Genomic DNA, 16,459 nt, shown 5'->3' on the forward strand with positions numbered 1-16,459 from the left:
TGTAATTAGGTGTTTAACTCTACCTTTTAAAGTCTTTTGTCATTTATAGACAATTGTACTCTGATACTTTTGCAAAAGTGCTTCATCTTCAAGAAGATACATAGGAAGGACATTTTGACAAGTTTAGGTCTCTAATAAATTTTATATGATACCATTGAATGGGATAAAAAATTAAAGAATCCTAATGGAAAGCCTGATGGCTTCCTAAAAAGTTAAAAAAAAAGATTGGTTACTGAGTGAACTGGTGAATATTGTTATAATTTTTATGCTTTTTGTCTGGAATATTACTGTTTTTTTTTTTTAATTAATTAATTTATTTTTATTTTTGGCTGCCTCGGGTCTTTGTTGCTGCGCATGGGCTTTTCTCTAGTTGTGGCGAGCGGGGGCTACTCTTGTTGCAGTTCGCGGGCTTCTCATTGGGTGGCTTCTCTTGTTGCAGATCACGGGCTCTAGGCGCGGGCTTCAGTAGTTGTGGCACTCAGACTCAGTAGTTTTGGCTCACGGGCTCTAGAGCGCAGGCTCGGTAGTTGTGGCACATGGGCTTAGTTGCTCAGTTGCTCCACAGCATGTGGGATCTTCCCGGACCAGGGCTCGAACCCGTGTCCCCTGCACTGGCAGGCGGAGTCTTAACCACTGCACCACCAGGGAAGTCTGATATTAATGATTTTGATCTGTGTTTTCCAGATATAGGGAAGCCCTTCCCTCAAGTTAGTTATAACTTATAGCAATTTGGTAAACTACACCTGTGGGTAGAATTGAAACATTTTTCTTTTCTCTCTGCCTGGTCCCTTCAGAAATTGGAGACTCTTGGGTTCTGAGCAGCCTTATCAGGTGGATGGGAAAAACTGTCTCCTGGCATGTGTGGGAATCTCTATATTTTGTGGACCTCTAGCAGGGAGAAATCCACTGAGGCAGAGCCTGATGGCAGAACTTTGGCATGGCTTTCCTGACCTTGAGAGGCCTTTAGGGAATTCAGTCTGAGGTTCCTTCTGAGGAGTTCTACCTCAGCCAGTTTGGAGGACCCTGTGTGGTCAATTGACCAGACTTATTTTGCAAACAAATTAGTCTTGATTTGGCCATGTTTGGTGGTGATAAGGATACTTTTAGAGAGAAAAATGTTATATTTCAGTAGATAAGAAATTCTATTTCTGTTGATTGAGGTCTAGATTTATAAAAGTTATTGTATTAGCCTCACTTTTGCCCTGATGTTCAGGAGGAAAAGAAAATTATCTAATGAAGTTGTCACAGAGTATAACTACTCATGATGTATGACTGCTTACTTTAAGTCTGCCACTGAAAGCACATGTACAATGCTCGTGTAACAATTCCGTATAAGTGATAAAATGTGTAGCCTATAAAATGTTTCCCCATTAACATACCTCTGAGCTTGTTCACAGTATCTGATCTGTTTTCCCCCAGCATGGATAACTAGACAAATATGAAGGAGGTCAAGCACAGAAGGTCGTAATCTGGACCCAGGGCAGGCAGCATTCACCCTGGCTTCTAGTGACATATACTTTGGTCTGTCAAAAGATTTGCGATCAAAAGGGGGAGATGATGGGAACATTGTCACATATGGAGATATGGGGAAGTCATTCTAGCTTATACATGATTTAACTTAAACCTTACTGACCAGAGTGGCCTGCTTTGTGGCCTATGGACACATTGCTGTATTACTGAAAACTTGAGTTTTTCTGAACTGTATGGGAGACCAGGACAAAAACCATGGGCAGGTGTGGTATTATCTCAGAATGCCAGTGCTGCTTGTATTTTGTTTGGTGGTCATGATCTCCCCTGTGTTGTGCCTGTTAGATGTCTTACGTATCATCCGTAGCCTGAGCAGAGGAATCTATTCAAGGATTGGGAAGTTACCATGGCCTCACTGCCAAATGAATCTAATTGTGGGGTCTACGGTGAGATGCTGTTTTCATTCTCCTCTGAACTTTCATGAAAAATGGACCCGGCTAATGTGACTCTGTGGGGATGGCTAACAATGGGGGTCAACGACTCTCACCATCTTCCTGCCCCACATGCCAATACCTCAGAAGGATCCCCGTCAATAAATGTTACTGTACAACTGACTGCCCATGAACCCCCTTGGGCTATGCTGTGTGGAATGGAATAGGCTGGCTTCTGGACACATGAGCCCAACTAGTGGGATTAACTGTTTTTTTGTTAGGAAAGACCTCATGGGTCCAGCTCTTAATGGCACTCAACATAACATGGGTGGGCAGACCTGTAGTTTGACTGCTGGCTAGGCCACCAGACTGTTTCTTTTAGAGCTGGCGCCTTCCCCACTCCATGGGGGTGGCTCTGGTTTGTGAAAACCAGGGGTGGCCTTACCTTCCTTATAACTTGTCAGGGCACTGCTGTCATTGACTCCCTGTCCATTGACCCAGTAAGTGCTCGGCTCTAAAATTTGCCCACATCCTGGCAAATGAGTGTTCTGAGCATACTAGGTATCTTACTCCTGATGCTCTCTGGATGCTCGCTGTCTGTATGGTACTTGTGGTATCTGGTTGCAGTGCCCCCTACATACCTGACCCCAGGGATATGGGGAAGAGGAGCGGACCAAGATTGCAGGGGTCCTGCAGGGTCTGTAGGGGTGGAGTGTATGGTCAGGCCACCCAAGATGACTGTTCTCTTGGTCTCGGTACATCCCCTTCCTGACCAGTGCCTGCTTCACCTACACCCCATTCACATTCCTGACCTTCTTAAATATTGCCCCCACCCCAGCTAGTGATTTAGATCAGAACATCTCCACCATGATAGCTTATCAAAGGGGCCATGAGGGGTGTGCCTCTCTTCTACTTTCCCTGGTAACGGATGAGACAACCTGAGGTCAATTCCTCCTATAACTGGTAACCTCCCCTTGCCCCTGGGAGTGAAGACTGCTGCCATGTCCTGCCCACTGTCTGCAGCACATAGTGGGGTGTCACTCCAGGACCTTGCTTCAGACGTGTAAGATCCTCCATCCATTAAACCACTGATGTTTCTTTCACCGACTCCGGGCTCTTTCTTCAGTCTTGAGGATGGGCAAGTACAGGGCTTGTAGGCCTGCTTGGTGCAGCCCATCAGTAAGGTTGTGATTGTTTAAGTAAGTTGCCTAAGATGGTATGTTTTAAAATGTTTAGCTGTCCCAGAGAGCCTTCACAGTCTATGTTCTTTCCTGTGAGCTGTAGCCTCTTCCATGTTATTTCCATTGTTAGAGAAAGGGGACTTTACTTTTGGTCAAGATGTCATGGAAAGAAATTTGTGCATACTTGTTTGCTTCACATACACAGAAATGACAGATTTTTAAAAATATAAATCAATGGATAAATAGTCATATTCAAAAAAGAAGAGAAATCTCTCCATGTATCAGCAATCTCTTGCTGATAAGTTGGTATTCAAGTCATATGGGAGCACAGCAGTGGGAATCATTTAATCACTTGAATGTTCTTGCAGTAACTTGGTACAACACAGAATCTGGTCAGGGGCGGGGCCATGCTCCTTATCAATAGGCTGTAATTGGAATAGCATAAATTACTTGTCTACCTTTGCAAACCAGAAACTTGCTGGTGACCTGTGACCCAGGAATAGAGCAGAAGCACCCTTGCAAGTACATGGAGCCTATCTGTGATACTTGGTGAGGAGTATTAAGTTCTGCAAAAGACAAAAATGGGTCTTGAATCTTGTCTGACCATGAGATACTGTGCAGTTAACACCACCTGTGTGAACCTGTTTCCTCAATGGCACAATGTGCATGAATAGAATATACTTCACTGAATGGTTGTAATGATTAAATCAAAAATATATGTAAGTACTTATAAAAATGTCCTACTTCTGCTAAATAACAAGTATTTACTACTATTAAGACCAAATCATTTTACTTCCTTTAACTGCTTTTGGGAGAAATATTTTAAAAGGTGTCACATACCCTTCTGACATTTTAAATGGAGGTCATGGAAAGCTCATTTTAAAATTGTTATAAAATAATAGAAATTTAGGTTGTTAAAGGATTTTGAAAATCATCCAATCAGACCCTCAATTATAAAGATGTAGGAATAAAGGCCCAGAGAAGTAACTGACTTGTTCATGGTTTCACCTCACCTAGTGCAGGAATCTCTTCCAATGCACTTGCACCAGGGCAGTGAGGCATTACTTTATAATGGAGGGCTGTGTGCCCCGATACACGATGAGCCCACAATTTTGAAACTGATTTTTATATTCTACTCTCTAACTGCTTTCTGTCTGCTGTCATTTCTACTCTTGGTTTATCTGATTCTAATGCCCCCCTGTTTCTCCACATTTCACTCCTCTTATCCACGTTGGGATAAGAAATTACGCAGTGTGAACTAGGTTTAAAATATAAATGTGTAAGCTTTGAGTGAGGGTGGAGTGACTCTGCTGTGAGTAAAACACTTGCCTTTCAGTACCTTTATTTTGGTTTATTTATTTTGACTATTTCACAGCTGTGTATGGTGGTGGGAGTTGAGAGGAATTCTGGGCTGAGCATCAGGTTATTGGTTTTCTGAAAAATTGAAATCCCAAGAAAAGTGAACTACGATAAATGTGAGACATTGTTGCATTAGCGTTTGGATAGATGTGAAAATTAGACATTGAGAATAAATTAATGACCATCAACCATCACGACCAAAAAAAATTAATAATAATCCAAGAATGGTAACTAAATTAGGAGATGTTAATGTGTTGAATTAGAACTAAAACGTGAAAGTTAAAGAAGGTAGTCTGTCAATTCATTTTGTATTAATTGAGAAGCAAGCAAATTAATTTAAGAAATGTAAGAAAAGCATTTATATATTGTCTTTTCTGACTCTACATAAGTCATCTAGTCTGCACGAATTGCCGTTCCAAGGGACATTATGTTATCATAATGCTAATCTCTAGTTTCCCCCCAGTATTTACCCACACGCTCACAAACACATGCCATCAGAAAGATGAATGTAGCTCAGGTTCTGGAGGATTTAAGACAATAATTGTCATCGATTTTTCTGGGACAGAAAGCATTAGACTGCCAAAATCATGGGTTAAGAATATTATTAGACCATAACATATAATCAAATAGCCAAACTTTGTAGGAAGCTCTTTGAAAATGTACCCTTTGGGGCATCACTCAAACTTTTCAACAGTAATTTGTGGCTTTGTTTTGTTTTTGGTGTGATAGCATACATCTTATTTTTGTACCAGCTAATATCTGTTACCAGGAAGTTTGTGATTATACATTTCATAACCTGACATAAAATGTTTTTAACCTTAATTTTATCAATTGCATATCAATGCTTAATACTAACATATAGTAAGATGCTATGATGATGATACTATTACTACTCTAAGTGATCACTTATTATGGTGCTTTTTATATGCCAGTCACTGTTCTGGGCAGTTTACATGTATAACATATGTCATTTGATTATAACACATGGAAATGGGCTTTTACTAGTAAGTGGTTTCTAATAACAAATCTCCCTGCTCCTGTATGGCTCCCCCACCAGCTCATTATGGCTTTTGGAATTCAACCATTAAGGAAGAATTTTCAAGAGCTTACACTGGACCCCAGAATAGTTTATGTCTCAGTCTGTGTTTGTGCTTAAGCTACTGTCTTTTAGTTGCAAATCCACCCTTCTATACTTGAGAACAGTGGCACTAAACTGCACAGTTTTCATTTCTCCTTGTACAATGCTTCCTACTGAGTTCTGAGAATAGGAGGCAGTATAGGGAGATGAGAAGGCGGAAGCTTCCTTCTGAAGCCTCTTCTTGCATAAGGAGCGTCCTCATACTTTTCCCTCTACTTTGGCAGACCTCTACTTGATTCTTACTGCATGGCCAGGAATAGCCTCATCACTCCCCTGGCATTGACCCCTTCTTAAAGGTCTGAGCGCCAGCTCCTTGGGAATCTTCCCCTAAGATGATAACTAGCCCTTTTCCATTTTACCCCAGTCCTAAGGATGGTAGCTGTTTCTCTATCTGAACTTATTTGATGCCAGAAGATTCTGAGAATTATTTGGTCATGTCCGTGTCCTTTGATGAAGTACTGATCTCCTTTCCAGTGGGAAATGAGATACTAGTAATTCATAATATAAAGTTATATTGCAATTAATTTACATGATCACTTCATATTGATTATAATGAAATATACTGAGAACCCAGTGTCTTCAATCCTTAATTCTCATAGTAATCATGATTACTACAAGAACTGTGGGTGAGAGGCCTCTTCTAACTGCACTGGGGAATCTACAGACAGCAATGTATAAACTCAGGGCTTTTAATCCTCCGTTCAAGCAATAGAGAACAGAAGGGCTTCTACAGCACTCGAAAGAATCTCTTTTTCTTATAACGCAGGGCTGGTTTCCTTTAAAAAATAGATGCCTATTTTAATTGTGCTGATTGCAGAATTACAATGGAAATCAAAATCTTACACTTGCCACATGTCCCACATGAAAAAGCGAGGATATCAATTGGGAATGTGAGACTGAAACTTGTATGGTGACATCTGAGGGGACTTGAACAATGCTGAGAATCTTAGAACTCCAAGGCTAAGATTTCTTGGTAGTGGGAGAAATCGACCTTCCTGGATGTGAGAAAACTATCCTGTTGGATTAAGACCCTTCAGTAATTCTGTGCGATAAAGAACTCCAAATCAACCAGCTGGGATGCTGACTGAGAGAAAAGGATAGTAGAAAAGAAATTATTTATATCTACTACAGTCATGTGACTAATTACAGAAATGGGGACTACAGGAGCTATGTATAGTTTATTCCTTGCTTGCTATTATTTTCACAGAGATAGATATAGCTCTTCCTATCCATAAAGACCACATAGATATTTAGACATATTAATATTTGTATATATTATATGCTTTCTTTTGACCTCCTTTCTCCTGTCCCCTTACTGTTTTATATAAAGGTAGTTTCTCATAGATAGGTTTACAATTGAGTATTCAGCCACCAATATTCAGGTGGGACTCTGATTCTAATAGAAGATTAAATATCATCAGAAATGGTTGCTGTGATTGTTACCTAGAAATGAACACAATGGCTGTTTGCATTTTGTGTATCTCCTTTTTGGACTAATGAAGACAGTATTTTTGTTTGTATGAAGAGTAATTGCGCCTTATGATTGTGAAACAGTGTAAGTATGTACAGAGGTGTGTATATGGTACCAGATAACCAGAGGAGTGAATTATTTCAGTTATTAAGCATTTTTCTGTCGGCTCCAAATCCAACCTTCTATACTCTATTTTGTGATGCTCTGGCTGAACTTAATTTTCATTTCTTCTCTGCCACTACGATTTCTGTCAGGTTCTTCCAATAGGAGGGACTCAAGAGAGACTAGAAATCAGGTGAAAAGGGAAAGGAATATTCTCCCTGTTATAGTCTTGCTTTGCCTTTTAATGTTACCCTTCACCTTGAAATGACAGTTGATTCCAGTCTCCAGTTTTTGGTTCTCCCAGAACCAGCTTCATTTTGCTCTCCCAAAGATAGCAGTTTCAGCCAAGCAGCCCTTCCTCCCTGCAAGTCTGATCTCAAATGTATGTGTCCTCCCTCAAGCTCCTGAGATGCTAGCAGCATGTGGGCAGACCTCAGAGGTCTGAGACCCAGGTCTGAGGAGCCCCTGCTCTGATTACCTGTGATACTCATATCAGCCGGGTGGTACCCTGTCCTTGGAGATCTGATTCCCAGCTCTGGGGTTCTCTTCTCTGAGCTGCTGAGCTAAAACTAACCCCATCCAGGTGATGCCGTCTCTACGGATGATTAAATCCAGCTCTAAGAGGCCACTTGCACAAGTTTTTAGGTTCTGTTAAACACTGTCATTCATCTTCCTTTTGGTGTCTGACTCCTGCTTTATATAAATTTATATCTCTGTGTTGCTCATTTAACAGTTCATTCTGTATTGAATTCTCTCTATTGAAATACCTTGTCTGTTTTTTATTTTATGCAGTCCTAATTTGGTGTCTAATAGCTGTATGAACTAGGATAAGTCATCTACCCATTCAGAGACTCAATCCCTTATCTGTTTAGTTGGTGGGGGGACAGAAGGGATAGTATAAATAATACCAAGGTGGTCTTTCCCAAACTGTTTTCTGGGGTATGCTAGTTCCAGTATTTCCTCCTTGCAAAATAATATTTATGGCCATGTGGATTTGGGAAATGTTAAATACTATAGCAAACTATGAGAGAATCACAATGCACATAAGCATAATAAAGGCTCTGAGAACTCCAGCAGAAAAGAAACGTATTTTGCTTTGACTCAGCATCTCCCCTCAAATTTTTTAACTCTGTTAAAATTTTTTAACAGAGTTAAAAAATTTTAACTCTGAAACTGTTCTATTTTCAGTTAAGCTGTTACCACTCCATGATATACACTGAGAAATAGTATTCTCTAGAATCCTTAGCAGTTCAGAAGTTTTGCAAATTTTTTCAAGATCACTTGAAAAAATTGAGGAGAAATCTAATGCCTATAGTATGTAATGATTTTAGTGGGTTTTACTTATCTGTTTCAACTCCAAGTATAGATGTTGACTGACAGTAATGTGCTTTGCAGTGAAATGTACAATAAATGCCGAGGCAGGTCAGGATACAAGGAAAGTTCTTACAGGAAATGAAAGACAAGGCGAGAGAACTCTGGGGGGGATTACAGAATAGACTTGCATTGTATGGTTATGGTTAAGTGAACAAGCTGTGTATTCACACTGCCTAGGTATGGCTCTCAGCTATAACACTTGATTGCCACTTGATTTTGAACAAAATTACTCATCTTCACTGTGCCTTGGTTTCTTATCTTTAAATGGAGATAGCAGCAGTATATACTTTATAGGTTTGTGAAGAAGATTAAATGTAACATAGGATATAATGTGATTAACACCTACGTAGCATTTAATTATTTAATGTACTCTCAAAAACAGGAGCAGGCCTTGTATAATAACTTAAGCTAGATAGAAAAGGATAGTAATGGGGCTTCCTTGGTGGTGCAGTGGTTGAGACTCCGCCTGCCGATGCAGTGGACATGGGTTCGTGCCCCGGTTCGGGAAGATCCCACATGCCGTGGAGCGGCTGGGCCCGTGAGCCATGGCCGCTGAGCCTGCGCGTCCGGAGCCTGTGTTCCGCAACGGGAGAGGACACAACAGCGAGAGGCCCGCGGACTGCAAAACAAAACAAAAAAACCCAAAAACAAACAAACAAACAAACAAAAAAAACAAGAAAGCTTTCCTTAATACTTTAGCCTTTATCCCAATACTCGTATTCAAGGGGAAAATGTGGGCTTCAGAGAGAGACAGATCCTTTCATCGGGGAGACAGCTGAAGCTCAGGGAAGCAGAGTCTGGCCTCAAATCCTGGTCTCAATCTGGGGCAGATTACACAGGTTTTCTGGCCATGGCCGCTGAGCCTGCGCGTCCGGAGCCTGTGTTCCGCAACGGGAGGGGACACAACAGCGAGAGGCCCGCGTACCGCAAAAAAAAAAAAAAAAAGAAATGAAACAAACATAAGCTGTTCAAAATGGCAGGACCTTCAGAGGGTGTCCATTCCATCCCCCTCGTCCTATAGGTGAGACTAGAACTATGTCTTCCAGAGGCTGATTTTTTTATGAGCTAATTAATAGGGAAGTTCGATGGATATCTCAACTTCCTTACCCTTAGTAGAGAGCTATTTCAATTAAACTCTAATTTGTTTGGCTGTAGAATTTTTTTGTATTTTCCTGGATAAAGGCAAGAGGTAGTAATTCCAGAATATTTCTTTCTGGGTTCAGAGCCTTGGCTGATCTCAATGATGTTTAAGACCCAGCTGCAACTCAGGAGGGGTTTATTGATTTGCACAAACCACACCACATGCTTTCTCCCACTCCTAGTTCCTGTTTCCCTAATACCATTCTGTGTGGGAGAAACATGGGTAGAGTTAGCATCAGAAAGAGCTGGAATAGTCGAAAGGAAGAAAAATAGTTTCATTCATTTTTTCAGCTTGATTGAAGTACAGCTAATAAATAAATATCGCAAGATATTTAACATATCCATCATTTCACGTATTTACTTTTTCTTTTTGGTGAGAACATTTAATGTCTGCTGTCTTAGCAAATTTCAATTACACAATACAGTGTCATCAACTATAGTCACCAAGTTATACATTAGATCCTCAGACCCCATTCATCTTATAACAGAAAGTGTGTTGAGTGAGCAGAAAAGAGATGAAGGATTGACTTTTTTAATATATCCTCTATCTTTATTTTGCTGGTTACAGAATTCTGGGTTGAAAATCATTTTCCCTCAGCATTTTGAAGATGTTGTTCCGTTGTTTTCTAGCAGGATTGACTATTTGAATACAAATTCACGTCTTTTTTTTAGAGCTGGGTGACCAAGCCTGGCTGTCCCATACCTTCTATCTCTCCGAACCTGCAGGGACACTAACACTGGGGAGGTAACCACTTCATTTCTCCATACTTAAGGAAACTTCTGAGCTTTATTAAACAGACCCAGAGAATCATGTTTATTGTTGTTTTGTTTAGTGATACACTTAGAAAGGTAAAGAATATGAGATATAAGAACAGTCATAATATACAAGCCTTCTACCACTTCATGGAATTATGAATGAGCATATTATTTTAAAAGGAGAGCTTAATGAGATAAAACAACACTGTACTGCAGTCCAACTAAAGCTATGTACAAATGCATATATAATTTATGATCTATGTATAATTCATATGTATACAAACACCATATTTTATTGAGGTAAAATAGCACAGCAAGGTTAAAAAATGGCTAAGCTCAATACAGGCTTTATAATGTCACTGAAAGCCATTTTACTAGCATAAAGGCCTCCAACATGCTGGTATTAACCTACTGATAAATATTTAGACTATTTATATTTTGTTCTCTTGAGAACTAAGCCAAAATAAACATTTTAAGGCAGCCTTTGGAAGTGTCAGCATTTCTTATTTTTATTTGCTTTGTGGTAAATGATATTCACAGTGACAATTAAAATATTGAACAATGAAGGACAAAGATTGGCAAATTCATCTTGAATCCATTTTATCCTTTTATAAAATTTTCTCTAATGTGCAGAAAAGTCATATTTTCCACCAACCTTCACCTTCCAATTTTGAGGAGTAACATTATTGCTTTTCTTGCCCATACATGCTTACTCAAAGCTATGTGTTAGAGATTTTCAATTTCGATTTCATGTTCAGAAAAGCATCTATACAAGTCTCATTGCTATTTTTAAACATTCAGAAAATGAGAACTCACAGAATACAGGTTATTACGGCTGCAAGCTATTCAACACTGCTGCTCACTTCCATCGTGTCTTTTGAAAGATAAACTATCCAGTATACAAGGTTGAATCCTGCGAATGCAACTGGGAAGAGAATCCGAGAATACTGGTCTATTTTACTGGTACCCGCAAAGGTAGGAGAGAGGGGTGGTGGGGTGACAGGTGTTGACTGTAAGATGGGAGCTCTTGTGAGGACTGTGCTGGCCTTGGGGGATGGAACAATTGGCAATGTCAGAGAGGTGATTCTTTTCTTCAGATGGCACTTGGAATCAGGATGCTGTAGAGGAAAAGATACATATATATTCAGCCTGGGTAAAAGAATAGAAATCACTTAATCATTTATTTTTTCATCATTGACAGATAGTTACTGACTACTTACTATATAAGTTAAAATATCAGCAAATTCTTGATAGTAATTGATGGTGCTACTTTTCCAAGAAAGTGGTAAAACAAATTTTAAAAACATCAATTTGCTAACATCCAACGTCCTATAATTTAATACATCAGCAGTTGATGCTAAGCATGTTCCATGCCCCAGAAACTGTGTTGAGTGTTGTACCATTAGGAGTTAAGCCAGGTTATAAGGGCTTATCCACCCACCACCCCAGTTATGCATAAACCTATAGGGCAATGGGTATGGGCAATGAGAGGGAATTTCATTTTGGAATGTGTGGGCAATTACTCAATACAAGAAAATAACAGCTTGTCTAAATGTTATTTAGACACATTCTAGACACATTCCCAGCCTACAGCCTAATCTTTACCATTCATAAATTTGAACCAACTGAGGTATCAACAATAGCAAAAAAATATAAAGGTGCTCATGTACATCAAAAGCCAGTGACAAAATAGAAATACCCTTATATTGAGTGGGATGGCTGTTCTTCCCTTGAAATACGACTACCTCTTGGTCCAGAGTTGTATATTAAGAGCTTTCTGCTTTCCATTCAGAGCTTCCCTACTGGTGTACCTCCATCTTAAGTTACCAAAGTGATATATTTACTAACCTCAGAATTGTCACATGTTCTTTTCTATCATGAGATTTTTCTGTTCCACTGAAATCATAAGGCAACCAGTCCTAGTCTTGAAAGGGATATTCAGTGCATTAAGTAACATATGAGAAGGCTGAGGTCCAGATGTGGGAACTGCTTTGCCCATAGTTTCACAGCCCATAATAAACCGCCTTGGTCAATCTCACTCCTCGTTTCATCCCCGCGTTTTCTCACCTTTAAAGTATTGAGCCTGGTTCAGAGACCCTAATTCTATTTGCATTAGACTCCTTTCATAATGGTGGAGACTAGGGGGCTTCCTCTGATTCTTACCTTTTCTTGTCTACGGCCTATAATAATCACTCTCCTTGTGGCCACCTGCCTTCACACCCTGGCTGTACATTAACCCTGCTCTTGTAAAACTGCCTCGTTTTCTCCTCGGCAGCAGAATTACCACTTTGCTGTCTGGCAGGGTGTGTTACTCACGTGGACACAGACTCCTGGAGCTTTAGACAGCAGCCCCCCAGCAACAGGATGAGGCCGCCACCTCCCCTGTGCTGGTTGAGCCACAGGACCAGAATTATCCACCGACTTGGTGGGACTTTGGACTGCGGGAAACAACAACCCTGAGAACCTCTCCTCTCTGTACTCCCATCCTGAATTTTGCTTTTGATTTGTCATGGAAGTTTGCCCAGTATCTATAATAGTCATCATAGAGAGTTCAAGCCCACTGTGCTTTTAGGGGCCATGGGAAAATTTGTTTCTTTACCAAAAGCAAAAATAAATCAGTATGAAGTCTGATTTGACATGACCATGGTGAATTTCAAGCAAAGAATATCTTTATTTGTTATCTGTTGACCCAGTATTAGGCTAGGCACTCTGGACAGAATTAAATAAATCACAGGTATTGGAGGTAGAAGAGAATTTAAAATAGAAGAGTGCCAAGTCTACTGATCTTGGATAGGAAATAAGTGACATTTTCTATTAAAAATATGTGACAGGGCTTCCCTGGTGGCGCAGTGGTTGAGAGTCCGCCTGCCGATGCAGGGGACACAGGTTCGTGCCCCGGTCCGGGAGGATCCCACATGCTGCGGAGCGGCTGGGCCCGTGAGCCATGGCCGCTGAGCCTGCGCGTCCGGAGCCTGTGCTCCGCAAATGGGAGAGGCCACGACAGTGAGAGGCCCGCGTACCGCAAAAAAAAAAAAAAAAAAAAAAAAAAAGTGACAACCCAAGACTACTGTGCCCAGGGTCACTAGATAGTGTGTGGATAGGACCAGAGTAGTGGTATTTTGGTCTCAGTGCATGCTACCTGTATTAGAGAATAAACATAGCATTGTCTGCCAAGAGCTTTCTATCATGTTTCTCAAACTCTGATTTGAATTTTCATCTATTATATATGTTATTAAAATATTCTCCACCTGAAAGAGCAGAATTTGTCACTGTTTAATTCTTCAGGAAGAGTTCTCCTCCTCCCAGATATAAGGAACATTAAAATATTTTACTCGAGTAAGTTTTCTAAGGATCATAATGGAAAGAAAGAGGGCAAGGCTTTAGAGCAGATTTTCTTCTAAACACGTCTTGATTTTTAATAGCATGCATTGTCTGTCTGACACCTATGTTTCTTCCTTTTTTAGGGAGAAACAGGGCAGACATGAATAAGTTCACTGAGATGAAAGTGATTATAAACCATAATCTAGCATAAAAATGTAAGGCATTGTTTTACCTCTCTCTCTCTTTTGGAGATGTTGGGAAAACTTATTTGCCAGTCTCTTGGCATCGTCACAGTGTCACAAATGACTTAATGAAGATTGCTGAATAACCCTTGTCCAGAGTTAAGCAACATCATTCACCGCTTAACAGCATGAAAAATTTATGCACAATGGCATTAGCCTGGAATTAAAGGTCTCCTACAGTAGGATTCCTCTTTTCCTCAGCTGCTTCCCCAGTCTCTGTGGAGGGTTGCTTAGGAGTTAAGGGGGCAGCAGAGTCAGAAAGCCCTAGACTGCAATTCCATAGATACTACTTAGCTGCTGTATGACTTAGACATGCCTTAGGAGTCACTGACTCTCCCTAAGCTTACAATGAAATCAACTAGAATAAAAAAAAAAGTAAATTAAAAAAATAAATAAATAAAGTTAGGGACAATTACTGTTTCAGCTGTAAGGTTTTCTTCTTTAAGAACTTGAGAAAGGAAATGTGTCTTTTCTCTGTACACATTTCTGCCTACCTAATGTTACAACTCTCTGCTGTCATCACCTCTTCCCTGTAAATATTATTTCCGTTGTGCTTTATCCCCTTTCCTGACATGAAATCGCCTTAGTGGTAGAGGGCATATTATTCTCATGTGTAAGTGTTCCACAGTGCCTAGCCAGTGCACAGAACACAGTGAATGCTTAATAAACGTATGCCAAATAAACAAATGAATGAAAATCTAAACGTTTCCCAAGACTTTTTAGAGTACTCAGGCAAAGAGAAGGGAACGAAACGTTTTATGATTATTTTACACTATATTTTAGCATACTGTTGATATTACATTATATTATAGTTACCATATCTAAATGCTTACCATTAACAAGCACTACATGGCACTTTGCATGCATTATTTTGCTTATTCCTAGGAAGAATCTGCCATGTAAAAATATTATTTTCATTTCAGAGATGAGCAAATGAAGGTGTAAGCAGAAAGCTCACACAAGTAATAAGCAGCAGTACCTCACTCAATCCCTCTCAGATGCCTAAGATCATACTCTTTTTTTTTTTTTTTTTTTTTTTTTGCAGTACGCGGTCCTCTCCCTGTTGTGGCCTCTCCCGTTGCGGCACACAGGCTCCGGACGCGCAGGCTCAGCGGCCATGGCTCACGGGCCCAGCCGCTCTGCGGCATGTGGGATCTTCCCGGACCGGGGCACGACCCCGTGTCCGCTGCATCGGCAGGCAGACTCTCAACCACTGTGCCACCAGGGAAGCCCCACTCTTAATAAATATTACTTTTTCTTCCCATCAGCTTTAGGGTTTAGGGCATGGTTTCTCAACCACAAAGCTACTGATATACTTCTTAGTTGTGGGAACTGCCCTGTACCTCATGGGGTGTTGAGCAGCATCCCTGTCCTCTACCCACAAGATGCCTGTAGCACCCACCTCCTTGGGGTTTTGACAACCAAAAATATCCTTGTTCCTTGACAAATGACCTCTGGGGGAAAATTCACCCACCACTGAGCTTCACTGGTTTAGAATTACACTGTCTCATTGCCCAATGATGGCTGGGGGATTTCTAGCAGGCAGCAAATACAAGGTGCTCAAGGAAATGCCAGAGGGTTGGCTAACCCACACGCTGGATAATCAGCTCCTGGATAATTGGGAATCGACAGTGTAGGAGCCTGGACACCTAAAATTTAGAAGAATCACACTGAATTTCTGAAATGAAAAGAAAGCCAATATTGCAGACCATTCAAGCTACAGGTTTGTGTCAGATCCTGCCTGCTCTATTGTAAGCTCAGCAGCTTCAGGTGATGGTAAAATAAGCTTTTGTCAGAGTCCAGATGAGGGCTCAGCTTGGGGCTGTCACTGTTTTGAGTGGAACGCCTGTGGTTTTGAATTTTTCCGGGGCTCCCCTGCTGTTCAGTGTCATCCTGCTTTGGGTATTTTTAGAGCACTGTTTTGTTTTAAGTAATGCCATATTGCAAAGGTACTTGGAGTCAAACTGGACTTTGTGACAGTCAGTTATTTGGTATAGGGATGAGGCATTTGGGAAGTACTTAGAGCAATTCTGATACAGCATTTAGTGAGTCTAATATATTAAAGAAGAGGGGGCAACGGGTTACCTCTTAGGAGAAATATTCTAACCAGGGCTGCATTACTCAAAGGACAAACAAAGTATCTGCTTTTAGAACCAGCGAACAGGGGCACCAAAAACAAGAGAAAATATTTTTGAAAACATTTATTATTTGACCTTTTTTAAGCTACATATTAATCATTATGGAGAAAATAAACTCTGTCAAATGTCCTCACATTTATTTTACAACTGGTAGAATTGAGGAGCAGAGACAATTCCAGAATGCCTGCAGAGAAGCAGCTTATTGGTAGCAATCTGGTGGGCCAGTGGTGCTAGTGGCATGTCTGAAAACCATACTGGAATGTTTGGAGGGTGCAAAAAGGAATATTGGATGGTGATTTGATGGAAGGTATAGGGAAAGTGCCAACCCCCCACACCCCC

The 16,459-nt window shown here is 40.6% G+C and overlaps 1 protein-coding gene across 1 annotated transcript in view; it reads right to left on the reverse strand.

Annotated features, from left to right (window-relative positions):
- Nucleotides 1-10,931: 10,931 nt before the first annotated feature.
- The window catches only part of GABRA6 (gamma-aminobutyric acid type A receptor subunit alpha6), a 15,850-nt gene continuing 10,322 nt past the window's right edge, over nucleotides 10,932-16,459 (reverse strand). The window contains exon 9 of the mRNA XM_007464396.1: nucleotides 10,932-11,537. Coding sequence (XP_007464458.1) covers nucleotides 11,262-11,537 — 276 coding nt within the window. The 3' untranslated portion in view covers nucleotides 10,932-11,261. The remainder of the gene's footprint in view (nucleotides 11,538-16,459) is intronic.

The sequence above is a fragment of the Lipotes vexillifer genome, unplaced genomic scaffold (genome assembly GCF_000442215.2).
Source record: "Lipotes vexillifer unplaced genomic scaffold, Lipotes_vexillifer_v1.1 scaffold95, whole genome shotgun sequence".
Lineage (NCBI taxonomy): Eukaryota > Metazoa > Chordata > Mammalia > Artiodactyla > Lipotidae > Lipotes > Lipotes vexillifer.